This window comes from Eucyclogobius newberryi, unplaced genomic scaffold (genome assembly GCF_026437365.1).
Source record: "Eucyclogobius newberryi isolate DKJ021-1_F unplaced genomic scaffold, fEucNew1.0.hap1 SCAF_20, whole genome shotgun sequence".
Taxonomy (NCBI): domain Eukaryota; kingdom Metazoa; phylum Chordata; class Actinopteri; order Gobiiformes; family Gobiidae; genus Eucyclogobius; species Eucyclogobius newberryi.
The window spans coordinates 1,351,398-1,377,342 of NW_027315835.1; the positions used below are offsets into that span (position 1 = coordinate 1,351,398).

Genomic DNA, 25,945 nt, shown 5'->3' on the forward strand with positions numbered 1-25,945 from the left:
GTTTAGACCTGGTTTAGACCTGGTTTAGACCTGGTTTAGACCTGGTTTAGTCCTGGTTTAGTCCTGGTTTAGTCCTGGTATAGACCTGGTTTAGTCCTGGTTTAGACCTGGTTTAGTCCTGGTATAGACCTGGTTTAGTCCTGGTTTAGACCTGGTTTAGTCCTGGTTTAGTCCTGGTTTAGTCTTGGTATAGACCTGGTTTAGTCCTGGTTTAGACCTGGTTTAGTCCTGGTTTAGACCTGGTTTAGACCTGGTTTAGACCTGGTTTAGTCCTGGTTTAGTCCTGGTTTAGTCCTGGTTTAGACCTGGTTTAGTCCTGGTTTAGACCTGGTTTAGTCTTGGTATAGACCTGGTTTAGTCCTGGTTTAGACCTGGTTTAGTCCTGGTTTAGACCTGGTTTAGTCCTGGTTTAGTCCTGGTTTAGACCTGGTTTAGTCCTGGTTTAGACCTGGTTTAGTCCTGGTTTAGACCTGGTTTAGACCTGGTTTAGACCTGGTTTAGTCCTGGTTTAGTCCTGGTTTAGTCCTGGTTTAGACCTGGTTTAGTCCTGGTTTAGACCTGGTTTAGTCTTGGTATAGACCTGGTTTAGTCCTGGTTTAGACCTGGTTTAGTCCTGGTTTAGACCTGGTTTAGTCCTGGTTTAGTCCTGGTTTAGACCTGGTTTAGTCCTGGTTTAGACCTGGTTTAGTCCTGGTTTAGACCTGGTTTAGTCCTGGTTTAGACCTGGTTTAGTCCTGGTTTAGACCTGGTTTAGTCCTGGTTTAGACCTGGTTTAGTCTTGGTATAGACCTGGTTTAGTCCTGGTTTAGACCTGGTTTAGTCCTGGTTTAGACCTGGTTTAGACCTGGTTTAGTCCTGGTTTAGACCTGGTTTAGTCCTGGTTTAGACCTGGTTTAGTCCTGGTTTAGACCTGGTTTAGCTGCTGGATGTCCTGCTCCTTCAGTCTCAGTTGAGATCTTGCTTTCATCACTTCTTCTTCTTTCTGTAGAAGCTTCTGTCGTTCTTCTAGATGTTTCTTCAGAGCGTTCTTCTCAGATCGCTCCAGCTCCTGCAGCTCCACCTCGTACTTCTCCCTCAGCCGCTTCACCCTGACAACAAGACCACGCCCACATCATCAGAACAACAAGACCACGCCCACGTCAGCAGAACAACAAGACCACGCCCACGTCAGCAGAACACTGAGACCACGCCCGCTTCACCCTGACAACAAGACCACGCCCACGTCATCAGAACAACAAGACCACGTCCACGTCAGTGGAACACTGAGACCACGCCCGCTTCACCCTGACAACAAGACCACGCCCACGTCAGCGGAACACCGAGACCACGCCCACATCACACGCCCACGTCAGCGGAACACCAGGACCTCCCCCTCTCTCTCTCTCTCTCTCTCTCTCACCTGTTTTCCATCGCTCGCTCGCTCTCCTCTCTCTCTTTACTCGTCTGTTCCTCTAAAGTCCAGATGGCCAGTTCTATCTCTTTGTCTCTCTCTCTTTTCAGCTCTTCTTTCAGCTCGCGCTCTCTGCTCCGGAGCCACGCCTCCTGCACAAACAAACAAACAAACAAACAAACAAACAAACACATTATGATTGAAATAAAACCACAGCTGTGTGTGTGAGGGGCGTGGCTAAAGCTAGTGTATGTGAGGGGCGTGGCTAAAGCTAGTGTGTGTGAGGGGCGTGGCTAAAGCTAGTGTGTGTGGGGGCGTGGCTAAAGCTAGTGTGTGTGAGGGGCGTGGCTAAAGCTAGTGTGTGTGGGGAAGTGGCTAAAGCTAGTGTGTGTGAGGGGCGTGGCTAAAGCTAGTGTGTGTGAGGGGCGTGGCTAAAGCTAGTGTGTGTGGGGGCGTGGCTAAAGCTAGTGTGTGTGAGGGGCGTGGCTAAAGCTAGTGTGTGTGAGGGGCGTGGCTAAAGCTAGTGTGTGTGAGGGGCGTGGCTAGAGCTAGTGTGTGTGGGGGCGTGGCTAAAGCTAGTGTGTGTGAGGGGCGTGGCTAAAGCTAGTGTGTGTGAGGGGCGTGGCTAAAGCTAGTGTGTGTGAGGGGCGTGGCTAAAGCTAGTGTGTGTGAGGGGCGTGGCTAAAGCTAGTGTGTGTGAGGGGCGTGGCTAAAGCTAGTGTGTGTGAGGGGCGTGGCTAAAGCTAGTGTGTGTGAGGGGCGTGGCTAAAGCTAGTGTGTGTGAGGGGCGTGGCTAAAGCTAGTGTGTGTGAGGGGCGTGGCTAAAGCTAGTGTGTGTGAGGGGCGTGGCTAAAGCTAGTGTGTGTGAGGGGCGTGGCTAAAGCTAGTGTGTGTGGGGGCGTGGCTAAAGCTAGTGTGTGTGAGGGGCGTGGCTAAAGCTAGTGTGTGTGAGGGGCGTGGCTAAAGCTAGTGTGTGTGGGGGCGTGGCTAAAGCTAGTGTGTGTGAGGGGCGTGGCTAAAGCTAGTGTGTGTGGGGGCGTGGCTTAAGCTAGTGTGTGTGAGGGGCGTGGCTAAAGCTAGTGTGTGTGAGGGGCGTGGCTAAAGCTAGTGTGTGTGAGGGGCGTGGCTAGAGCTAGTGTGTGTGGGGGCGTGGCTAAAGCTAGTGTGTGTGAGGGGCGTGGCTAAAGCTAGTGTGTGTGAGGGGCGTGGCTAAAGCTAGTGTGTGTGAGGGGCGTGGCTAAAGCTAGTGTGTGTGAGGGGCGTGGCTAAAGCTAGTGTGTGTGAGGGGCGTGGCTAAAGCTAGTGTGTGTGAGGGGCGTGGCTAAAGCTAGTGTGTGTGAGGGGCGTGGCTAAAGCTAGTGTGTGTGGGGGCGTGGCTAAAGCTAGTGTGTGTGAGGGGCGTGGCTAAAGCTAGTGTGTGTGGGGAAGTGGCTAAAGCTAGTGTGTGTGAGGGGCGTGGCTAAAGCTAGTGTGTGTGAGGGGCGTGGCTAAAGCTAGTGTGTGTGGGGGCGTGGCTAAAGCTAGTGTGTGTGAGGGGCGTGGCTAAAGCTAGTGTGTGTGGGGGCGTGGCTTAAGCTAGTGTGTGTGAGGGGCGTGGCTAAAGCTAGTGTGTGTGAGGGGCGTGGCTAAAGCTAGTGTGTGTGAGGGGCGTGGCTAAAGCTAGTGTGTGTGAGGGGCGTGGCTAAAGCTAGTGTGTGTGAGGGGCGTGGCTAAAGCTAGTGTGTGTGAGGGGCGTGGCTAAAGCTAGTGTGTGTGAGGGGCGTGGCTAAAGCTAGTGTGTGTGAGGGGCGTGGCTAAAGCTAGTGTGTGTGAGGGGCGTGGCTAAAGCTAGTGTGTGTGAGGGGCGTGGCTAAAGCTAGTGTGTGTGAGGGGCGTGGCTAAAGCTAGTGTGTGTGAGGGGCGTGGCTAAAGCTAGTGTGTGTGAGGGGCGTGGCTAAAGCTAGTGTGTGCACAGGAACAGTTTTGCCTCATTTCTTTGACTATCTTGAGTCTGCGTTCTCTCTGGTCCAATCATGTGGCTGTGCTGTGGAGCTCCTCCCCCTGAGATAAAGTGGGCAGTACCTGTTTGCTCCTGTAGGTTTCCTCCCACGTCTGTCTCTCCAGCTCCGCCCTCTCCTGCAGGGCCTTCGTCTCCATCTGGACACAACGTCACTTCATGAGACTTTTCATTCACGTCTGATTTGTATGAAATATGATCCAAACATCCAATATCTGGATTCTTAGGAACAGTAGTAGTAACTGCAGTTACAGTAGTAGTAACAGTAGTAACAGTAGTAGTAACAGTAGTAGTAACTGCAGTTACAGTAGTAGTAACAGTAGTAACAGTAGTAGTAACAGTAGTAGTAACTGCAGTTACAGTAGTAGTAACAGTAGTAGTAACTGCAGTAACAGTAGTAGTAACAGTAGTAGTAACTGCAGTTACAGTAGTAGTAACAGTAGTAACAGTAGAAGTAACAGTAGTAGTAACAGTAGTAGTAACTGCAGTTACAGTAGTAGTAACAGTAGTAGTAACAGTAGTAGTAACAGTAGTAGTAACTGCAGTTACAGTAGTAGTAACAGTAGTAGTAACTGCAGTAACAGTAGTAGTAACAGTAGTAGTAACTGCAGTAACAGTAGAAGTAACAGTAGTAGTAACAGTAGTAGTAACTGCAGTAACAGTAGTAGTAACAGTAGTAGTAACTGCAGTAACAGTAGTAGTAACAGTAGTAGTAACTGCAGTAACAGTAAAAGTAACAGTAGTAGTAACAGTAGTAGTAACTGCAGTAACAGTAGTAGTAACTGCAGTAACAGTAGTAGTAACAGTAGTAGTAACTGCAGTAACAGTAGAAGTAACAGTAGTAGTAACTGCAGTAACAGTAGTAGTAACAGTAGTAGTAACTGCAGTAACAGTAGTAGTAACAGTAGTAGTAACAGTAGTAGTAACAGTAGTAGTAACTGCAGTTACAGTAGTAGTAACAGTAGTAGTAACTGCAGTAACAGTAGTAGTAACAGTAGTAGTAACTGCAGTAACAGTAGAAGTAACAGTAGTAGTAACAGTAGTAGTAACTGCAGTAACAGTAGTAGTAACAGTAGTAGTAACTGCAGTAACAGTAGAAGTAACAGTAGTAGTAACAGTAGTAGTAACTGCAGTAACAGTAGTAGTAACAGCAGTAGTAACTGCAGTAACAGTAGAAGTAACAGCAGTAGTAACTGCAGTAACAGTAGAAGTAACAGTAGTAGTAACTGCAGTAACAGTAGTAGTAACAGTAGTAGTAACTGCAGTTACAGTAGTAGTAACAGTAGTAACAGTAGAAGTAACAGTAGTAGTAACAGTAGTAGTAACTGCAGTTACAGTAGTAGTAACAGTAGTAGTAACAGTAGTAGTAACAGTAGTAGTAACTGCAGTTACAGTAGTAGTAACAGTAGTAGTAACTGCAGTAACAGTAGTAGTAACAGTAGTAGTAACTGCAGTAACAGTAGAAGTAACAGTAGTAGTAACTGCAGTAACAGTAGAAGTAACAGTAGTAGTAACAGTAGTAGTAACTGCAGTAACAGTAGTAGTAACAGTAGTAGTAACTGCAGTAACAGTAAAAGTAACAGTAGTAGTAACAGTAGTAGTAACTGCAGTAACAGTAGTAGTAACTGCAGTAACAGTAGTAGTAACAGTAGTAGTAACTGCAGTAACAGTAGAAGTAACAGTAGTAGTAACTGCAGTAACAGTAGTAGTAACAGTAGTAGTAACTGCAGTAACAGTAGTAGTAACAGTAGTAGTAACAGTAGTAGTAACAGTAGTAGTAACAGTAGTAGTAACTGCAGTTACAGTAGTAGTAACAGTAGTAGTAACTGCAGTAACAGTAGTAGTAACAGTAGTAGTAACTGCAGTAACAGTAGAAGTAACAGTAGTAGTAACAGTAGTAGTAACTGCAGTAACAGTAGTAGTAACAGTAGTAGTAACTGCAGTAACAGTAGAAGTAACAGTAGTAGTAACAGTAGTAGTAACTGCAGTAACAGTAGTAGTAACAGCAGTAGTAACTGCAGTAACAGTAGAAGTAACAGCAGTAGTAACTGCAGTAACAGTAGAAGTAACAGTAGTAGTAACAGTAGTAGTAACTGCAGTAACAGTAGTAGTAACAGCAGTAGTAACTGCAGTAACAGTAGAAGTAACAGTAGTAGTAACAGTAGTAGTAACTGCAGTAACAGTAGTAGTAACAGCAGTAGTAACTGCAGTAACAGTAGAAGTAACAGCAGTAGTAACTGCAGTAACAGTAGAAGTACCTTGTGTCTTCTCTCCTGCTCTTCGCGGCTTTTGTCCAGTTCTTGTCTCAGAGCTCGTTCGGCCTCAGAGCTGTTTTCCTCCAGATGTTTCCTCAGTTCGTCCAGCTCCAGACGCTGCCTGAAACCCACACACCAGAGCTGCAACTTAGAGTTTCACACCAGAGCTGCAACTTAGAGTTGTCTCTGTTGTGTTACAGTGGTTGTTACGGTGAGGCGTGTGGTTGCCGTGGTTACGGTGAGGCGTGTGGTTGCCGTGGTTACGGTGAGGCGTGTGGTTGCCGTGGTTACGGTGAGGCGTGTGGTTGCCATGGTTACCTTGAGGCCAGCTGGGCCAGGCGCTCCTTCTCCTCGGACACTTCCTGGTACAAACGTCTCTTCTGCTGCTGCAGTGAAAGCTCCGCCTCCTGAAGCTGCTTCTCGTACCTGAGAAACAAACACCATCAAAGAGAGAAGAGGCGGCGTTCTCTCTCTCACACAGGCGTTCTCCCTCTTGTTCCAGTGGTTCTCTCTCTCACACAGTCGTTCTCTCTCTCACAGAGGCGTTCTCCCTCTTGTTCCAGTGGTTCTCTCTCTCACACAGTCGTTCTCTCTCTCACAGAGGCGTTCTCCCTCTTGTTCCAGTGGTTCTCTCTCTCACACAGTCGTTCTCTCTCTCACACAATCGTTCTCCTATCTCACACAGGCGTTCTCTCTCTCACATAGGCCGTTCTCTCACCTGTTCTTGGCGTTCTCCCTCTCTCTCTCACACAGTCGTTCTCTCTCTCACACAGGCGTTCTCCCTCTTGTTCCAGTGGTTCTCTCTTTCACACAGTCGTTCTCTCTCACACAGGCGTTCTCCCTCTTGTTCCAGTGGTTCCCTCTTTCACACAGGCGTTCTCCCTCTTGTTCCAGTGGTTCTCTCTCTCACACAGTCGTTCTCTCTCTCACAGAGGCGTTCTCCCTCTTGTTCCAGTGGTTCTCTCTCTCACACAATCGTTCTCCTATCTCACAGAGGCGTTCTCCCTATCTCACACAGGCGTTCTCTCTCTCACATAGGCCGTTCTCTCACCTGTTCTTGGGGTTCTCCCTCTCTCTCTCACACAGTCGTTCTCTCTCTCACACAGGCGTTCTCCCTCTTGTTCCAGTGGTTCTCTCTCTCACACAGGCGTTCTCTCTCTCACATAGGCCGTTCTCTCACCTGTTCTTGGCGTTCTCCCTCTCTCTCTCACACAGGCGTTCTCCCTCTCGTTCCAGGCGTTCTCTCTGTTCTTCCGTCTGGAGGATGAACTTCTGAGCCGCTCTCTCGTCGCTCTGGAGCAGCTCAACCTCATGAAGCGACCGAAGTCTGTTCAGCTCCAGCTTCTGCTGCGACAGCAAGCTCTGGATCTGAGGCTCCAGACCTGGAACAAACCAGCACTCAAGCAGGACTAAACCAGGACTAAAGCAGGTCTAAACCAGGACTAAAGCAGGTCTAAACCAGGACTAAAGCAGGTCTAAACCAGGACTAAAGCAGGACTAAACCAGGTCTAAAGCAGGACTAAACCAGGACTAAAGCAGGTCTAAACCAGGACTAAAGCAGGTCTAAACCAGGACTAAACCAGGTCTAAAGCAGGTCTAAACCAGGACTAAAGCAGGTCTAAACCAGGACTAAACCAGGACTAAACCAGGACTAAAGCAGGTCTAAACCAGGTCTAAACCAGGACTAAACCAGGGCTAAACCAGGACTAAAGCAGGTCTAAACCAGGACTAAACCAGGACTAAAGCAGGTCTAAACCAGGACTAAACCAGGACTAAAGCAGGTCTAAACCAGGACTAAAGCAGGACTAAACCAGGACTAAACCAGGACTAAACCAGGTCTAAACCAGGTCTAAACCAGGTCTAAAGCAGGTCTAAACCAGGTCTAAACCAGGTCTAAACCAGGACTAAAGCAGGTCTAAACCAGGACTAAACCAGGTCTAAACCAGGTCTAAACCAGGACTAAAGTAGGTCTAAACCAGGTCTAAACCAGGACTAAACCAGGTCTAAACCAGGACTAAACCAGGTCTAAACCAGGTCTAAACCAGGACTAAACCAGGTCTAAACCAGGTCTAAACCAGGACTAAACCAGGACTAAACCAGGTCTAAACCAGGACTAAACCAGGACTAAACCAGGTCTAAACCAGGACTAAACCAGGACTAAAGCAGGTCTAAACCAGGACTAAACCAGGACTAATGCAGGTCTAAACCAGGACTAAACCAGGTCTAAACCAGGACTAAACCAGGACTAAACCAGGACTAAACCAGGTCTAAACCAGGACTAAACCAGGACTAAACCAGGTCCAAACCAGGTCTAAACCAGGTCTAAACCAGGACTAAAGCAGGTCTAAACCAGGTCTAAACCAGGACTGAACCAGGACTAAACCAGGACTAAACCAGGACTAAACCAGGTCTAAACCAGGTCTAAACCAGGACTAAAGCAGGTCTAAACCAGGACTAAACCAGGACTAAACCAGGACTAAACCAGGTCTAAACCAGGACTAAACCAGGTCTAAACCAGGTCTAAACCAGGACTAAACCAGGTCTAAACCATGTCTAAACCAGAACTAAACCAGGACTAAAACCAGGACTAAAACCAGGACTAAAACCAGGACTAAAACCAGGACTAAACCAGGACTAAACCAGGACTAAAACAAGGACTAAACCAGGACTAAAACGAGGACTAAAACCAGTACTAAACCAGGACTAAACTAGGACTAAACTAGGTCTAAACCAGGACTAAACCAGGTCTAAACCAGGTCTAAACCAGGACTAAACCAGGTCTAAACCAGGATTAAACCAGGACTAAACCAGGACTAAACCAGGAATAAACCAGGACTAAAACCAGGACTAAACCAGGACTAAAACCAGGACTAAACCAGGACTAAACCAGGACTAAACCAAGGACTAAACCAGGACTAAAACCAGGACTAAAACCAGGACTAAAACCAGGACTAAACCAGGACTAAAACCAGGACTAAACCAGGACTAAAACCAGGACTAAACCAGGACTAAAACCAGGAATAAACCAGGACTAAACCAGGACTAAAACCAGGACTAAACCAGGACTAAAACCAGGACTAAAACCAGGACTAAACCAGGACTAAACCAGGACTAAACCAAGGACTAAACCAGGACTAAAACCAGGACTAAAACCAGGACTAAACCAGGACTAAACCAGGACTAAAACAAGGACTAAACCAGGACTAAAACGAGGACTAAAACCAGGACTAAACCAGGACTAAACTAGGTCTAAACGAGGACTAAACCAGGACTAAAGATGGACTAAACCAGGTCTAAACCAGAACTAAACCAGGTCTAAACCAGAACTAAACCAGGACTAAACCAGGACTAAACCAGGACTAAACCATGACTAAACCAGGACTAAACCAGGACTAAACCAGGTCTAAACCAGGTCTAAACCAGGTCTAAACCAGGACTAAACCAGGACTAAACCAGGACTAAACCATGACTAAACCAGGACTAAACCAGGACTAAACCAGGACTAAACCAGGACTAAACCAGGTCTAAACCAGGTCTAAACCAGGACTAAAGTAGGTCTAAACCAGGACTAAACCAGGACTAATGCAGGTCTAAACCAGGACTAAAGCAGGTCTAAACCAGGTCTAAACCAGGACTAAACCAGGACTAAACCAGGACTAAACCAGGTCTAAACCAGGACTAAACCAGGTCTAAACCAGGTCTAAACCAGGTCTAAACCAGGACTAAACCAGGTCTAAACCATGTCTAAACCAGTACTAAACCAGGACTAAAACCAGGACTAAACCAGGACTAAAACCAGGACTAAACCAGGACTAAACCAGGACTAAACCAAGGACTAAACCAGGACTAAAACCAGGACTAAAACCAGGACTAAACCAGGACTAAAACCAGGACTAAACCAGGACTAAAACCAGGACTAAACCAGGACTAAAACAAGGACTAAACCAGGACTAAAACGAGGACTAAAACCAGTACTAAACCAGGACTAAACTAGGACTAAACTAGGCCAAACCAGGACTAAACCAGGTCTAAACCAGGACTAAACCAGGACTAAACCAGGTCTAAACCAGGTCTAAACCAGGACTAAACCAGGACTAAACCAGGACTAAACCAGGACTAAACCAGGACTAAACCAGGACTAAAACCAGGACTAAAACCAGGACTAAACCAGGACTAAAACCAGGACTAAACCAGGACTAAACCAGGACTAAACCAAGGACTAAACCAGGACTAAAACCAGGACTAAAACCAGGACTAAACCAGGACTAAAACCAGGATTAAACCAGGACTAAAACCAGGACTAAACCAGGACTAAAACCAGGAATAAACCAGGACTAAACCAGGACTAAAACCAGGACTAAACCAGGACTAAAACCAGGACTAAAACCAGGACTAAACCAGGACTAAACCAGGACTAAACCAAGGACTAAACCAGGACTAAAACCAGGACTAAAACCAGGACTAAACCAGGACTAAAACAAGGACTAAACCAGGACTAAAACAAGGACTAAAACCAGGACTAAACCAGGACTAAACTAGGTCTAAACCAGGACTAAACCAGGACTAAACCAGGACTAAACCAGGACTAAAGCTGGACTAAACCAGGTCTAAACCAGAACTAAACCAGGACTAAACCGGGACTAAACCAGGACTAAACCAGGACTAAAGATGGACTAAACCAGGTCTAAACCAGAACTAAACCAGGTCTAAACCAGAACTAAACCAGGACTAAACCAGGACTAAACCAGGACTAAACCATGACTAAACCAGGACTAAACCAGGACTAAACCAGGTCTAAACCAGGTCTAAACCAGGTCTAAACCAGGACTAAACCAGGACTAAACCAGGACTAAACCAGGACTAAACCATGACTAAACCAGGACTAAACCAGGACTAAACCAGGACGAAAAACCAGGACTAAACCAGGACTAAACCAGGACTAAAGCTGGACTAAAGCTGGACTCACCTTTGACAGTGATCTCTTTGATTTTCTTGGTCTTCTCGTCGATCCATCGCTCTCGTCGGACCTTCTCGCTGGAGGTCATCAGCTCCTTCAGCTTCTTTATCTCCTGAGAATCATCACAAGTTTAGGATCTCAAAGGCTCTGAGGTCAGAGGTCAGAGGTCAGCTCATGCGAACGTGCTGTGTCAGATGTTAGTTTAGACGTTCTTCTCAGACACATGCAAGAAACTAAAGACGGTCTAAAGAGACGGCAAGTTTGAGAAGAAGAAGAAGAAGAAGAAGAGCTCAGAAGGTCAGAAGAACGACAGACAAGTGAAAAGAGGAGGAGCGAGGGAGGAGTCAAGTGGAGAGAAAGAAGGAAGTGAAGTTACCTCACACAAAGGAACCAGAACCTGCCACACCTACAGCGAGGAGACGAGGAGACAAGGAGAGGAGGAGACGAGGAGAGACGAGGAGACGAGGGGAGAGGAGGAGAGGAGGAGAGGAGGAGAGGAGGAGACGAGGAGAGACGAGGAGACGAGGGGAGACGAGGAGATAAGGAGAGACGAGGGGAGAGAAGGAGACGAGGAGACGAGGGGAGAGGAGGAGACGAGGAGACGAGGAGAGACGAGGAGACGAGGAGACGAGGGGAGACGAGGAGAGAAGAGGAGAGAAGGAGACAAAGCACAAAAACAGTGTTAAAGGTTTAAAGTCTGAATATTACAACTAGAGTTTCACCACGTGGTGCTGCTCATGCTGTGGTCTGAGATGTTTCAGTGTGCTTCTCACCACGTGGTGCTGCTCATGCTGTGGTCTGAGATGTTTCAGTGTGCTTCTCACCACGTGGTGCTGCTCATGCTGTGGTCTGAGATGTTTCAGTGTGCTCACCACGTGGTGCTGCTCATGCTGTGGTCTGAGATGTTTCAGTGTGCTTCTCACCACGTGGTGCTGCTCATGCTGTGGTCTGAGATGTTTCAGTGTGCTTCTCACCACGTGGTGCTGCTCATGCTGTGGTCTGAGATGTTTCAGTGTGCTTCTCACCACGTGGTGCTGCTCATGCTGTGGTCTGAGATGTTTCAGTGTGCTCACCACGTGGTGCTGCTCATGCTGTGGTCTGAGATGTTTCAGTGTGCTTCTCACCACGTGGTGCTGCTCATGCTGTGGTCTGAGATGTTTCAGTGTGCTTCTCACCACGTGGTGCTGCTCATGCTGTGGTCTGAGATGTTTCAGTGTGCTTCTCACCACGTGGTGCTGCTCATGCTGTGGCCTGAGATGTTTCAGTGTGCTCACCACGTGGTGCTGCTCATGCTGTGGTCTGAGATGTTTCAGTGTGCTTCTCACCACGTGGTGCTGCTCATGCTGTGGTCTGAGATGTTTCAGTGTGCTTCTCACCACGTGGTGCTGCTCATGCTGTGGTCTGAGATGTTTCAGTGTGCTTCTCACCACGTGGTGCTGCTCATGCTGTGGTCTGAGATGTTTCAGTGTGCTTCTCACCACGTGGTGCTGCTCATGCTGTGGTCTGAGATGTTTCAGTGTGCTTCTCACCACGTGGTGCTGCTCATGCTGTGGTCTGAGATGTTTCAGTGTGCTTCTCACCACGTGGTGCTGCTCATGCTGTGGTCTGAGATGTTTCAGTGTGCTCACCACGTGGTGCTGCTCATGCTGTGGTCTGAGATGTTTCAGTGTGCTTCTCACCACGTGGTGCTGCTCATGCTGTGGTCTGAGATGTTTCAGTGTGCTTCTCACCACGTGGTGCTGCTCATGCTGTGGTCTGAGATGTTTCAGTGTGCTTCTCACCACGTGGTGCTGCTCATGCTGTGGTCTGAGATGTTTCAGTGTGCTTCTCACCATTTGGTGCTGCTCCTGCAGGTGCTGGATCTTCTTGCTGTACTTGGAGTCCAGCTGCTGGAGCTCAGACACGAGTCCTTCACATCGTTCACTCAGAAGCGTCTTGTCCCTGATCAGCTGCAGCAGAGAAACATGTCTTGTGATTGATTGGTTGATTGATTGATTGATTGATTGATTGGTTGGTTGGTTGGTTGCTCTCTCCAGTGACGTCACTGTTGCCGTGGCAACAGTCACATTACCTGGTCTATGAAGGACAGATGTCGCTCTATTGTCGCTTCATATTGTTCTTTCTGAAGCTGGAAGCTCCTGTTCACTTCCTTCTCGGTTTCTTTGACGTGTCGCGCTGTGAGCTCCCTCTGCTGGACCTGAGCGGAACAGCAGAGAGTGAGATCAGCCCCTGGAGGGTCAGTGTGCACACATTGAACACACTCTTCGACACAGAAGGAGGGGCGTTGCTATGGCGTTGCCGTGGCATTGCCGTGGCGTTGCCGTGGCAATTCCGTACCAGCGCGGCCTGTAACATGTGCACCGTGCGCTTCTTCTCCTCCAGCTCCAGTCGGACCCTCGTCATGTTCACGCCGAGTTCTGCTGCTGTGGCTGAGGCCTGGTCCACCCCGTCCTCCAACACCTGAGAGAGCAACAGCATGAGCCCCGTCACATCATGAGCCCCGTCACATCATGAGCCCCGTCACATCATGAGCCCCGTCACATCATGAGCAGTCACATCATGAGCAGTCACATCATGAGCCCCGTCACAGCATGAGCCCAGTCAAATCATGAGCCCCGTCACAGCATGAGCCCAGTCACATCATGAGCAGGTTACATCATGAGCAGTCACATCATGAGCAGTCACATCATGAGCCCCGTCACAGCATGAGCCCAGTCACATTATGAACCCCGTCACATCATGAGCCCCATCACATCATGAGCCCCGTCACATCATGAGCCCCGTCACATCATGAACCCCGTCACATCATGAGCGCCGTCACATCATGAGCCCCGTCACATCATGAGCCCCGTCACATCATGAACCCCGTCACATCATGAGCCCCGTCACATCATGAGCGCCGTCACATCATGAGCCCCGTCACATCATGAGCCCCGTCACATCATGAACCCCGTCACATCATGAGCCCCGTCACATCATGAGCCCCGTCACATCATGAGCCCCGTCACATCATGAGCCCCGTCACATCATGAGCCCCGTCACATCATGAACCCCGTCACATCATGAGCCCCGTCACATCATGAGCAGGTCAAATCATGAGCAGGTCACATCATGAGCAGTCACATCATGAACAGTCACATCATGAGCAGGTCACATCATGAGCCCCGTCACATCATGAGCAGTCACATCATGAGCAGTCACATCTTGAGCCCCGTCACATCATGAGCCCCGTCACATCATGAGCCCCGTCACATCATGAGCCCCGTCACATCATGAGCAGGTTACATCATGAGCAGTCACATCATGAGCCCCGTCACATCATGAGCTCCGTCACATCATGAGCTCCGTCACATCATGAGCCCCGTCACATCATGAGCCCCGTCACATCATGAGCTCCGTCACATCATGAACCCCGTCACATCATGAGCCCCGTCACATCTTGAGCAGTCACATCATGAGCCCCGTCACATCATGAGCCCCGTCACATCATGAGCCCTGTGACATCATGAGCCCTGTCACATCATGAGCAGTCACATCATGAGCCCCGTCACATCATGAGCAGGTCACAGAATAATCATGAGGAGCAGACCTTGGTCTCCTGCTCCTTGACTCTCACCTCTCTGAGCGAGGCGGGCGTGGCCGAGCCAGGCCTCTCCTGCTCGCTCTGCTCCATCTCGTCCAGGAAACTCATGATGCTCTGGAGTTTAGCCTCGGACAGAAGAGCGCCACCGTCAGGACGAGGGAGGCTCTGCAGCACGTGACGCTGGAGGTTATGTGTCGTCAGAGAAGTCGAGTCTACCGCCTGAAACACCACAAGGAACCAGTATAAGTACCTCCAGAGCCGTGTACTTGTGTTCTCAGGAGTATTAGTACCTCCAGAGCCGTGTAATTGTGTTCTCAGGAGTATTCTTACCTCCAGAGCCGTGTACTTGTGTTCTCAGGAGTATTAGTACCTCCAGAGCCGTGTACTTGTATTCTCAGGAGTATTCTTACCTCCAGAGCCGTGTACTTGTGTTCTCAGGAGTATTCTTACCTTCAGAGCCGTGTACTTGTGTTCTCAGGAGTAGTATTACCTTCAGAGCCGTGTACTTGTGTTCTCAGGAGTATTCTTACCTTCAGAGCCGTGTACTTGTGTTCTCAGGAGTATTCTTACCTTCAGAGCCGTGTACTTGTGTTCTCAGGAGTATTCTTACCTTCAGAGCCGTGTACTTGTCCTTGCAGTAGCTCTCGCTGGGCTGGAGTTTACAAGGATCTTCCTCCAGGAGTCGGAGAGAGTCCAGAAGTTTGGTCAGAGTGGTTTTGGCCTGAGGTCCAGTCTGACCCTCCAGAGTGACCGGGCGACGCCCCATATCCTGAACACAAGGTTTAATGTTCAACACCATCAGCAACCTCTTCGAGTGTGTGGGAGGGCATCTGGGCCTCAGGAGGGTGTGTGGGAGGGCATCTGGGCCTCAGGAGGGTGTGTGGGAGGGCATCTGGGCCTCAGGAGGGTGTGTGGGAGGGCATCTGGGCCTCAGGAGGGTGTGTGGGAGGGCATCTGGGCCTCAGGAGGGTGTGTGGGAGGACATCTGGGCCTCAGGAGGGTGTGTGGGAGGGCATCTGGGCCTCAGGAGGGTGTGTGGGAGGACATCTGGGCCTCAGGAGGGTGTGTGGGAGGGCATCTGGGCCTCAGGAGGGTGTGTGGGAGGGCATCTTGGCCTCAGGAGGGTGTGTGGGAGGGCATCTGGGCCTCAGGAGGGTGTGTGGGAGGGCATCTTGGCCTCAGGAGGGTGTGTGGGAGGGCATCTGGGCCTCAGGAGGGTGTGTGGGAGGGCATCTGGGCCTCAGGAGGGTGTGTGGGAGGGCATCTGGGCCTCAGGAGGGTGTGTGGGAGGGCATCTTGGCCTCAGGAGGGTGTGTGGGAGGGCATCTGGGCCTCAGGAGGGTGTGTGGGAGGGCATCTGGGCCTCAGGAGGGTGTGTGGGAGGGCATCTTGGCCTCAGGAGGGTGTGTGGGAGGGCATCTGGGCCTCAGGAGGGTGTGTGGGAGGGCATCTGGGCCTCAGGAGGGTGTGTGGGAGGGCATCTGGGCCTCAGGAGGGTGTGTGGGAGGGCATCTGGGCCTCAGGAGGGTGTGTGGGAGGGCATCTGGGCCTCAGGAGGGTGTGTGGGAGGGCATCTGGGCCTCAGGAGGGTGTGTGGGAGGACATCTGGGCCTCAGGAGGGTGTGTGGGAGGACATCTGGGCCTCAGGAGGGTGTGTGGGAGGGCATCTGGGCCTCAGGAGGTTGTGTGGGAGGGCATCTGGGCCTCAGGAGGGTGTGTGGGAGGGCATCTGGGCCTCAGGAGGGTGTGTGGGAGGGCATCTTGGCCTCAGGAGGGTGTGTGGGAGGGCATCTGGGCCTCAGGAGGGTGTGTGGGAGGGCATCTTGGCCTCAGGAGGGTGTGTGGGAGGACATCTGGGCCTCAGGAGGGTGTGTGGGAGGGCATCTGGGCCTCAGGAGGGTGTGTGGGAGGACATCTGGACCTCAGGAGGGTGTGTGGGAGGACATCTGGGCCTCAGGAGGGTGTGTGGGAGGACATCTGGGCCTCAGGAGGGTGTGTGGGAGGGCATCTGGGCCTCAGGAGGGTGTGTGGGAGGACATCTGGGCCTCAGGAGGGTGTGTGGGAGGGCATCTGGGCCTCAGGAGGGTGTGTGGGAGGACATCTGGGCCTCAGGAGGGTGTGTGGGAGGGCATCTGGGCCTCAGGAGGGTGTGTGGGAGGGCATCTTTACACTCTCTCACTCTCTCAGACTCAGTGTTTTACCTGGTCAGCGCAGGAGCCTCTGTGATTGGACGAGGCTGGAGACACTGCTCTGAAGATCAGCTCTGATTGGTCGATGTTCAGCTCGTCTGAGAAGACACTTCATCATGAACATGGAGCTCAGAACATATCAAGAACACACCACACAGCTCCTCATGGGCGTGGCCAAACCGCGCCCTCTCACGGGCGTGGCCAAACCGCCCTCTCATGGGCGTGGCCAAACCGCACCCTCTCACGGGCGTGGCCAAACCGCCCTCTCATGGGCGTGGCCAAACCGCACCCTCTCACGGGCGTGGCCAAACCGCCCTCTCATGGGCGCGGCCAAACCGCACCCTCTCATGGGCGTGGCCAAACCGCACCCTCTCATGGGCGTGGCCAAACCGCGCCCTCTCACGGGCGTGGCCAAACCGCACCCTCTCACGGGCGTGGCCAAACCGCCCTCTCATGGGCGTGGCCAAACCGCACCCTCTCATGGGCGTGGCCAAACCGCGCCCTCTCATGGGCGTGGCCAAACCGCGCCCTCTCACGGGCGTGGCCAAACCGCGCCCTCTCACGGGCGTGGCCAAACCGCGCCCTCTCACGGGCAAACCCCCGGCACCACATTATTCTCAGTATGAGACCATCGAGCTTTGATCCCCCACTCCCATCAGAACATCGTCATTGTGCCATTGAGCAAGACACTTCACCCTCAATATATAAGATAAGATAAGATATTCCTTTATTGTCCCACATGGGGAAATTTCATTGTTGCAACGCAGGAAGATCCAGAGGAAAAGATCAGATCATTTATAGGAAGTCTGAAAAACACTTTCAGTAGAAAATCTCCAATAAACAAAAACTCCCATTTCCCAACAAGGGATGGAGGGGAAATAATAAAGATACAAATAAATAAATAAATAAATAAATAAATAAATAAATAAATAATTAAATAATTAAATAAAAAATAAATAAATAAATAAATAAATAAATAAATAAATAAAATTGCATGTGATCACGACAGTAATTGCACATGGTTGATTCAGTATTGCACATGTTCAGGACTAACAGTGTTTGTTGTAGAGTGTGACAGCAGCAGAAGGACAGACTGAAACGTCTCCTTCACACGAGGGTGGATCAGTCTCTGAAGCTGCTCTCCAGAGTGGACAGAGTGTCCTGACTTCTTGATGACTCTGTCCAGCCTCTTCCTCTCCCTCTCTGTGATGCTGCTGCTCCAGCAGGCCACACCTACAGGAGCTGATGCCACCACAGAGTCAGAGAAGGTCTTCAGGAGTGACCCTGTCAGGAGTGGCCCTGTCAGGAGTGGCCCTGTCACTCCAAAAGACCTGAGTCTCCTCAGGAGGTTGTGGTGTAAAAATGTCATGTCTTTGCCTGATGCCATAGAACTTAGGTCAACATATGTGTAACATCCGGGTCACACTTCTTATGGCTCTGCAGACGTCCCTGTGTAAACAGACTGAAGCTGCGGATCCAAGGACGTCTCACATGAGGTAGAACATTGAGTGTGTTTTTCTGCAATATGTTTAGACTGGTTTTGTGCATATGTGGCACCTGTTATGCCTTAATAAGCTGAACTCAATGTTTGCTCTGGTCAGATCAGGAGAGACGGAAAGACAAATGTCAGGGAGAGCTTTTTTGGCTGTGCACGGCTAAAATAAAGAACCACTTTTGAACAAGAAAACTTGGTTATATTTTGCCTCATTTTCTCTGTCATTTGTTATAGAATAGTTTCCGCAACAAGGTAGAGCCGACTCTGGCTCTTCCTGTACAGTGCGTCTGTGTTATGAGTCCAGTCCAGTTTGTGGTTCAGATGAACACCAGGTCCTTGTATGAGTCACTCTCTCAATGTCCCGTCCCTGGATGTTCACTGGTGAGGGGGCAGTGGGGTGGCGTCTGCGGAAGTCCACCACCATCTCCTTGGTCTTCCCCGCGTTGATGAGGAGGTGGTTCCGCTGACACCAGTCCACAAAGTCCTGCTCCAGTCCTCTGTCCTCCGCGTCATCGTCCGTGATGAGTCCGATGATGGCAGAGTCGTCAGAGAACTTCTGCAGGACACAGCTGTCCATGTCGTGTCTGAAGTCTGCAGTGTAAAGGGTGAAGAGAAAGGGCGCGAGGACAGTGCCCTGGGGCGCCCCCACACTGCAGGTCCCCCACACTGTATGTCCCCCACACTGCAGGTCCCCCACACTGCAGGTCCCACACTGCAGGTCCCACACTGCAGGTCCCCCACACTGCAGGTCCCACACTGCAGGTCCGAGTGTCAGACACACAGTCCCGGGCTCTCACAAACTGGGGTCGGTCTGTGAGGTGGTCCAGGATCCACTCTGCAGGTCGTACTCCACACCAGCCGTCTCCAGCTTGTCCCTCAGGAGATGACGGCGTCCTCCACTCCGATGCCAGGACGATATGCAAACTGCAGTGGGTCCATGGCTGAGCTCACGGTGGAGCGGAGGTGGTCCAGGACCAGCTCCAGTGTCTTCATCAGGACGTGAGAGCCACCGGCCTGAAGCTGTTGAGGTCTTTGGGGCGCGGTGTCTTAGGCACAGGTACCAGACAGGAGGTCTTCAGACCTGTGGTACCAGACAGGAGGTCTTCAGACCTGTGGTACCAGACAGGAGGTCTTCAGACCTGTGGTACCAGACAGGAGGTCTTCAGACCTGTGGTACCAGACAGGAGGTCTTCAGACCTGTGGTACCACCCTCAGCTTCAGGCTCATGTTGAAGACATGCTCCATAACTCCACACAGTTCATCTGCGCAGGACTTAAGGAGCCTGGAGCTGATGCCATCAGGTCCTGCTGCCTTCCTCACTTTAATCCTCTTCAGCTCACTCCTCACCTGTGCTGCTGTGACAGTCAGTGGTTGGCAGGGGGACTGTGTGCTGGGGGGATGGGTGAGTCCAGGTGAAGAGGGGAGCTGATGGTCCGGGGTGGAGAAATGAAGAGGAACGGATGCAGGGCATTGTCCAGCTGTGGAAGAGGGAGCATGCAGCTGTGCAGGGGGAGGGGCGAGTGACCAATCAAATCTCAAGAAGTGAGCATTTAAATCATTCACCCACTGTAGATCCCCCTCTGTCTGGGCAGGGGGGATTTTGAAGCCCGAGATGGTTTTCAGGCTCCTCCACACTCCCTGAATGTTCTTCTGCTGCAGCTGCTCCTCCTCTTGTAGCCTCCTCCTGCCTGATCTTCCTCCTCAGCTCCTTCTGCACAGTCCTCAGCTCCTCCTTGTTCCCTGACCTGACGAGTCTGTATATGTGTGTGAATGTGTGATGTAAAGTCTGCTCTCACCGCTGTGGTTCTGGTTCTTATCCCCTGGAGACTCGGGTCTAGCTCCGGTCTCTGGTCCGGTCTCTGGTCCGGTCTCTGGTCCGGTCTCTGGTCCGGTCTCTGGTCCGGTCTCTGGTCCGGTCTCTGGTCCGGTCTCTGGTCCGGTCTCTGGTCCGGTCTCTGGTCCAGTCTTAAACTGAGACTGGACTGGACGTTGTGCTCTCTTCTGCTGCAGCTCCTGCTCACACCACCAGAGGCGCCGTTTATTACTACTTATGTATTATTATACTTCTAGAATACTACAATAGTATTTGTAGTATTACAAGTATTTATCGTAGTTGTACCTGAATGGCCTGGATCCTGGCGAGTCGAGCTTTTTCTTCTCTGATCTTCTTTCTGTCCTCGTCTTTGTGCGTCTCTGTCCTGCGCTCCAGCTCCTACACAATAAAAGCACAGCATGAACACAGCTCCTACACAATAAAAGCACAGCATGAACACAGCTCCTACACAATAAAAGCACAGCATGAACACCGCTCCTACACAATAAAAGCACAGAGTGAACACAGCTCCTACACAATAAAAGCACAGCGTAACCACAGCTCCTACGCAATAAAAGCACAGCGTAACCACAGCTCCTACACAATAAAAGCACAGAGTAAACACAGCTCCTACACAATAAAAGCACCGTAAACACAGCTCCTGCACAATAAAAGCACAGCATGAACACAGCTCCTACAAAATAAAAGCACAGAGTAACCACAGCTCCTACACAATAAAAGCACAGAGTAACCACAGCTCCAACACAATAAAAGCACAGAGTGAACACAGCTCCTACACAATAAAAGCACTGTAAACACAGCTCCTGCACAATAAAAGCACATCTGAACTGGGGCAAAACAAATGTCCGTGTACAGCCAAAAGCATTAAGTACCTTCCTCTTGGAGCTGAGCAGCCGGTGCAGCTCGCTCTGGGCCTGGTTCTGGAGGGTCTGGTTCTGGGTCTGCAGGGTCTGGTTCTGGTACTGGAGGGTCTGGTTCTGGTTCTGGAGGGTCTGGTTCTGGTTCTGGAGGGTCTGGTTCTGGAGGGTCTGGTTCTGGTTCAGGAGGGTGTTGTTCTGGTTCTGGTTCTGGAGTCTCCTCTGTCGCTGGAGTCTGAACCAGCGCTGAATGAGAACAGCAGCGTGATTCACCTGCTGAATGAACCTGCAACAAAACACCAACATGTCAATTCCTCAGATAAAACATAATAAAAGCTTAAATAAACAAAAGGTTTCCATGACGACAGCACCTCTCGGCCTCCTCCTCAGTGACCTCTCGTCTCCTGTGGGGGGCAGCACTGAGCCCGGAGCTGGAGCTGAACTTCTTCTGGGACTTTGTGACGGAGCTGCCCTCACAACCCTCATCACTGGCCTTTAGGAGGTTACTGCAGCAGAAGAGAAGAGTCACTGTGGAGCCACGAGCCACGGGCCACGAGCCACGGGCCACGGGCCACGAGCCACGGGCCACGGGCCACAGGCCACGAGCCACGAGCCACGGGCCACGGGCCACGAGCCACGGGCCACGAGCCACGGGCCACGAGCCACGGTCCACGGGCCACGAGCCACGAGCCACGAGCCACGGCCATGAGCCACGAGCCATGAGCCATGGGCCACGGCCATGAGCCACGAGCCACGAGCCACGAGCCACGGGCCACGAGCCACGGGCCACGGGCCACGAGCCACGGGCCACGAGCCACGGGCCACGAGCCACGGGCCACGAGCCACGAGCCACGGGCCACGAGCCACGGTCCACAGGCCACGAGCCACGGGCCACGAGCCACGAGCCACGAGCCACGGGCCACGGCCATGAGCCACGAGCCATGAGCCATGGGCCACGGGCCACGGCCATGAGCCACGAGCCATGAGCCACGGGCCACGAGCCACAGGCCACAGGCCACTTGGAGTAAACTGTTGGTAAATACTCCAGGAGGTAAACACTACAGGGGTAAACACTACAGGGGTAAACACTACAGGGGTAAACACTACAGGGGTAAACACTACAGAGGGTAAACACTACAGGGGTAAACACTACAGGGGGTTAACACTACAGAGGGTAAACACTACAGGGGGTAAACACTACAGAGGTAAACACTACAGAGGGTAAACACTACAGGGGTAAACACTACAGGGGTAAACACTACAGGGGAAAACACTACAGAGGGTAAACACTACAGGGGTAAACACTACAGGGGTAAACACTACAGGGGAAAACACTACAGAGGGTAAACACTACAGGGGTAAACACTACAGGGGAAAACACTACAGAGGGTAAACACTACAGGGGTAAATACTACAGAGGGTAAACACTACAGGGGTAAACACTACAGGGGTAAACACTACAGGGGTAAACACTACAGGGGAAAACACTACAGAGGGTCAACACTACAGGGGTAAACACTACAGGGGTAAATACTACAGAGGGTAAACACTACAGGGGTAAACACTACAGGGGTAAACACTATAGAGGGTAAACACTACAGGGGTAAACACTACAGCTGGTAAACACTATAGGGGTAAACACTACAGGGGTAAACACTATAGGGGGTAAACACTACAGGGGTAAACACTACAGGGGGTAAACACTACAGGGGGTAAACACTATAGGGGGTAAACACTACAGGGGTAAACACTACAGAGGGTAAACACTACAGGGGTAAACACTACAGGGGTAAACACTACAGGGGTAAACACTACAGGGGTAAACACTATAGGGGGTAAACACTACAGGGGTAAACACTATAGGGGGTAAACACTACAGGGGTAAACACTACAGGGGTAAACACTATAGGGGGTAAACACTACAGGGGTAAACACTACAGGGGGTAAACACTACAGGGGGTAAACACTACAGGGGTAAACACTACAGGGGGTAAACACTATAGGGGTAAACACTACAGGGGTAAACACTATAGGGGGTAAACACTACAGGGGTAAACACTATAGGGGGTAAACACTACAGGGGGTAAACACTATAGGGGGTAAACACTACAGGGGTAAACACTACAGAGGGTAAACACTACAGGGGTAAACACTACAGGGGTAAACACTACAGGGGTAAACACTATAGGGGGTAAACACTACAGGGGTAAACACTACAGGGGGTAAACACTACAGGGGGTAAACACTATAGGGGGTAAACACTACAGGGGTAAACACTATAGGGGTAAACACTACAGGGGTAAACACTACAGGGGGTAAACACTACAGGGGGTAAACACTACAGGGGGTAAACACTACAGGGGGTAAACACTACAGGGGTAAACACTATAGGGGTAAACACTACAGGGGTAAACACTATAGGGGGTACATACTTGAAGGCCGGCCGCTGGTTGAAACTCTTGGGCGTCAGTGGTTTGTCAGAGTTGTGCTTGTTGTTGTGTAAAATGGTGCTGACAGAGTTACCCACAGCTCCTTTGTTACTCCTGAAGACACAGAGACAATCACTTAAACAGGGGACATAAAGAGGTGTGGCACTGGACTGAGGCGCCTGCAGTGACCTTTCTGCAGTGACCTTTCTGCAGTGACCTTTCTGCAGTGACTTTTCTGCAGTGACCTTTCTGCAGTGACCTTTCTGCAGTGACCTTTCTGCAGTGACCTTTCTGCAGTGACCTTTCTGCAGTGACTTTTCTGCAGTGACCTTTCTGCAGTGTCCTTTCTGCAGTGTCCTTTCTGCGACACAAGGGCAGGAGTGTTGTCCTGTACCTGTTGTTGGCGGTGAACGTGGCGGCCAGGCTCACTCCGCCCTCTCGCCTCTTGTTGCCGCTCTGAGAGTCCAGACTGGAGCTGGAGCCAGGGCTGTGCTGGACCAACGCTCCAGGCTGCTCGTCCTGAGGGACACAGTTCAACATGTGGTTATGGGACGAGGGTGGGAGGGCATCTGACACAGGGAGACAGAGGGTGGGAGACAGAGGGTGGGGGACAGAGGGTGGGGGACAGAGGGTGGGGGACAGAGAGTGGGAGACAGAGAGTGGGGGACAGAGGGTGGGGGACAGAGGGTGTGAGACAGAGGGTGGGGAACAGAGGGTGGGGGACAGATGGTGTGAGACAGAGGGTGGGGGACAGAGGGTGGGGGACAGAGAGTGGGAGACAGAGAGTGGGGGACAGAGGGTGGGGGACAGATGGTGTGAGACAGAGGGTGGGGAACAGAGGGTAGGGGACAGATGGTGTGAGACAGAGGGTGTGGGGCAGAGGGTGGGGGACAGAGAGTGGGAGACAGAGGGTGTGAGACAGAGGGTGGGGAACAGAGGGTGGGGGACAGAGGGTAGGGGACAGGACGTGGGGGACAGGACGCAGCAGTTGCAGTACCAGTATGTTCCAGGTGGTGGCGTCGGGCGAGTCTTTGCTGAACACAGACAGATACTCGTCTCTGACCTCGGGGCTGGACACAAGGGTCAATATTAGGGCCTTGAATATTTCTTCTCTCAATAACAATATTCAGAGTCAGAATGAGCCTGAATGAGCCTGAATGAGCCTGAATGAGCCAGAATGAGCCAGAATGAGTCAGAATGAGCCAGAATGAGCCTGAATGAGCCAGAATGAGTCAGAATGAGCCAGAATGAGCCAGAATGAGTCAGAATGAGCCTGAATGAGCCAGAATGAGCCAGAATGAGTCAGAATGAGCCGCAAACGTCTCATCGAGGTTCACGTGTCCCACAACATCACTTTAAATATACTTTATACTTTATACTCTTTAAACTACACGTTTGTGTCTGTTTATCAGCTCTTTTGAAGAGTTGGGACTCTAAACAGCTATAAACAGCTGCGTGTTCTTCATAAACAGCTGCGTTTTCTTCATAAACAGCTGCGTGTTCTTCATAAACAGTTGCGTGTTCTTCATAAACAGCTGCGTGTTCTTCATGAACAGTTGCGTTTTCTTCATAAACAGCTGCGTGTTCTTCATAAACAGCTGTGTGTTCTTCATAAACAGCTGCATGTTCTTCATAACCAGCTGCATGTTCTTCGTTCTTCATCAACAGCTGCGTGTTCTTCATAAACAGCTGCATGTTCTTCATAAACGGCTGCGTGTTCTTCATAAACGGCTGCTTGTTCTTCATAAACGGCTGCGTGTTCTTCATAAACGGCTGCGTGTTCTTCATAAACAGCTGCGTGTTCTTCATAAACAGCTGCGTGTTCTTCATAAACAGCTGCGTGTTCTTCATAAACGGCTGCGTGTTCTTCATAAACAGCTGCGTGTTCTTCATAAACAGCTGCGTGTTCTTCATCAACAGCTGCATGTTCGTCAGCTGCGTGTTCTTCATAAACGGCTGCGTGTTCTTCATAAACAGCTGCGTGTTCTTCATAAACAGCTGCGTGTTCTTCATAAACGGCTGCGTGTTCTTCATAAACAGCTGCGTGTTCTTCATAAACAGCTGCGTGTTCTTCATAAACAGCTGCGTGTTCTTCATAAACAGCTGCGTGTTCTTCATAAACAGCTGCGTGTTCTTCTGGTGCAGATCGGCCCTCTGAGCCTGTCCTTGACCTTTGGCCTGTGTGAAAGTCTAACTTGGGCACTGGGTCTGTGGCGGGGCATCTGGTCTAAGCACAGGTCTGTTGTCTCTTGTGTGAGACTGATGAACGTGACCTTTGACCTTCATGCAGTTGCAGGAGGTCAAAGGTCACGTTCATCATGTTTGTGTCTGGACCAAACAGACCCTAAACACACAAGAAAAGACTTTCATAACAAAGACATCATGAAAAACAAATGTAAAATAAATCTATATTATTATGATATAAATACTCTCTCCAGAAGCTTCAGACTTTCACTTGATTTGGTTTGAAATGTTGAAAAAGTCTGAATATTGAACAGAAATAATGGTGAGTTTGTCCCATGAGCCCCCCCCCCCGACCCACAATGCAACAGCCTCTGCAGCTCAGTGTCGGAGCCGCAGCGTTCGACTCTACGGCTCCGACACGGCGGCTCCGACATTCACATTTTAACGATGATGGACATAATGATAAACCATGTTTGGAAATGAAGTCCTCAAAATGGCGTCAGAAACAGGAAACACAAACACTTCAAGTCAAATAACAAAACAGCTCATGACTATTTCCTTTCTTCTAAGCGCTGGAGAGCAGAGCAGCTGCAGACTGAGCGTGTGCAGAGGAGCAGGTCACAGGTCACAGGGTCACGGCCCCCAGCTGCCTCATTAGCATTAGCATTAGCATAAAGCTCACATTTACATGACATTAACCAGAAGAATGAGCTGCACTGAAGGAATGAGAGAGACAGACGCACGCCGAGGACCACAGTGAGGACCACAGTGAGGAC

At 50.5% G+C, this 25,945-nt stretch overlaps 1 protein-coding gene and 2 long non-coding RNA genes across 5 annotated transcripts in view; all 3 read right to left on the reverse strand.

Moving 5' to 3' along the window:
* Positions 1–25,945, reverse strand: part of cep131 (centrosomal protein 131) — a 76,351-nt gene that overhangs the window by 46,558 nt on the left and 3,848 nt on the right. Inside the window, exons 3-24 of the mRNA XM_072456763.1 lie at positions 23,983–24,055; positions 23,380–23,504; positions 22,989–23,099; positions 20,928–21,062; positions 20,572–20,842; positions 19,985–20,077; positions 19,662–19,878; positions 16,774–16,953; positions 16,383–16,468; positions 14,792–14,950; positions 14,188–14,400; positions 12,936–13,058; positions 12,670–12,795; positions 12,431–12,547; positions 10,975–11,004; positions 10,608–10,710; positions 6,822–7,023; positions 5,960–6,067; positions 5,645–5,762; positions 3,452–3,526; positions 1,400–1,542; positions 911–1,088 (exon numbers count right to left, since the gene is read on the reverse strand). Of these exons, the coding sequence (XP_072312864.1) occupies positions 911–1,088; positions 1,400–1,542; positions 3,452–3,526; positions 5,645–5,762; positions 5,960–6,067; positions 6,822–7,023; positions 10,608–10,710; positions 10,975–11,004; positions 12,431–12,547; positions 12,670–12,795; positions 12,936–13,058; positions 14,188–14,400; positions 14,792–14,950; positions 16,383–16,468; positions 16,774–16,953; positions 19,662–19,878; positions 19,985–20,077; positions 20,572–20,842; positions 20,928–21,062; positions 22,989–23,099; positions 23,380–23,504; positions 23,983–24,055 (2,986 nt within the window). The remainder of the gene's footprint in view (positions 1–910; positions 1,089–1,399; positions 1,543–3,451; positions 3,527–5,644; positions 5,763–5,959; positions 6,068–6,821; positions 7,024–10,607; positions 10,711–10,974; positions 11,005–12,430; positions 12,548–12,669; positions 12,796–12,935; positions 13,059–14,187; positions 14,401–14,791; positions 14,951–16,382; positions 16,469–16,773; positions 16,954–19,661; positions 19,879–19,984; positions 20,078–20,571; positions 20,843–20,927; positions 21,063–22,988; positions 23,100–23,379; positions 23,505–23,982; positions 24,056–25,945) is intronic.
* On the reverse strand, positions 7,189–9,202 carry LOC140368900 (uncharacterized). Of its 3 annotated transcripts, none has more exons than XR_011928206.1 (4): positions 8,980–9,202; positions 8,501–8,615; positions 8,218–8,286; positions 7,189–7,325 (listed from the first exon to the last, which is right to left on the reverse strand). It is a non-coding gene; the product is annotated as an uncharacterized lncRNA (long non-coding RNA). The 3 variants fall into 3 exon arrangements; XR_011928205.1 differs by having other exon boundaries at positions 8,969–9,202; XR_011928207.1 differs by lacking the exon at positions 8,501–8,615 and having other exon boundaries at positions 7,189–7,369; positions 8,218–8,298; positions 8,969–9,202.
* Positions 9,325–10,590, reverse strand: LOC140368901 (uncharacterized). Its single transcript, XR_011928208.1, has 3 exons — positions 10,360–10,590; positions 9,737–10,125; positions 9,325–9,534 (listed from the first exon to the last, which is right to left on the reverse strand). It is a non-coding gene; the product is annotated as an uncharacterized lncRNA (long non-coding RNA).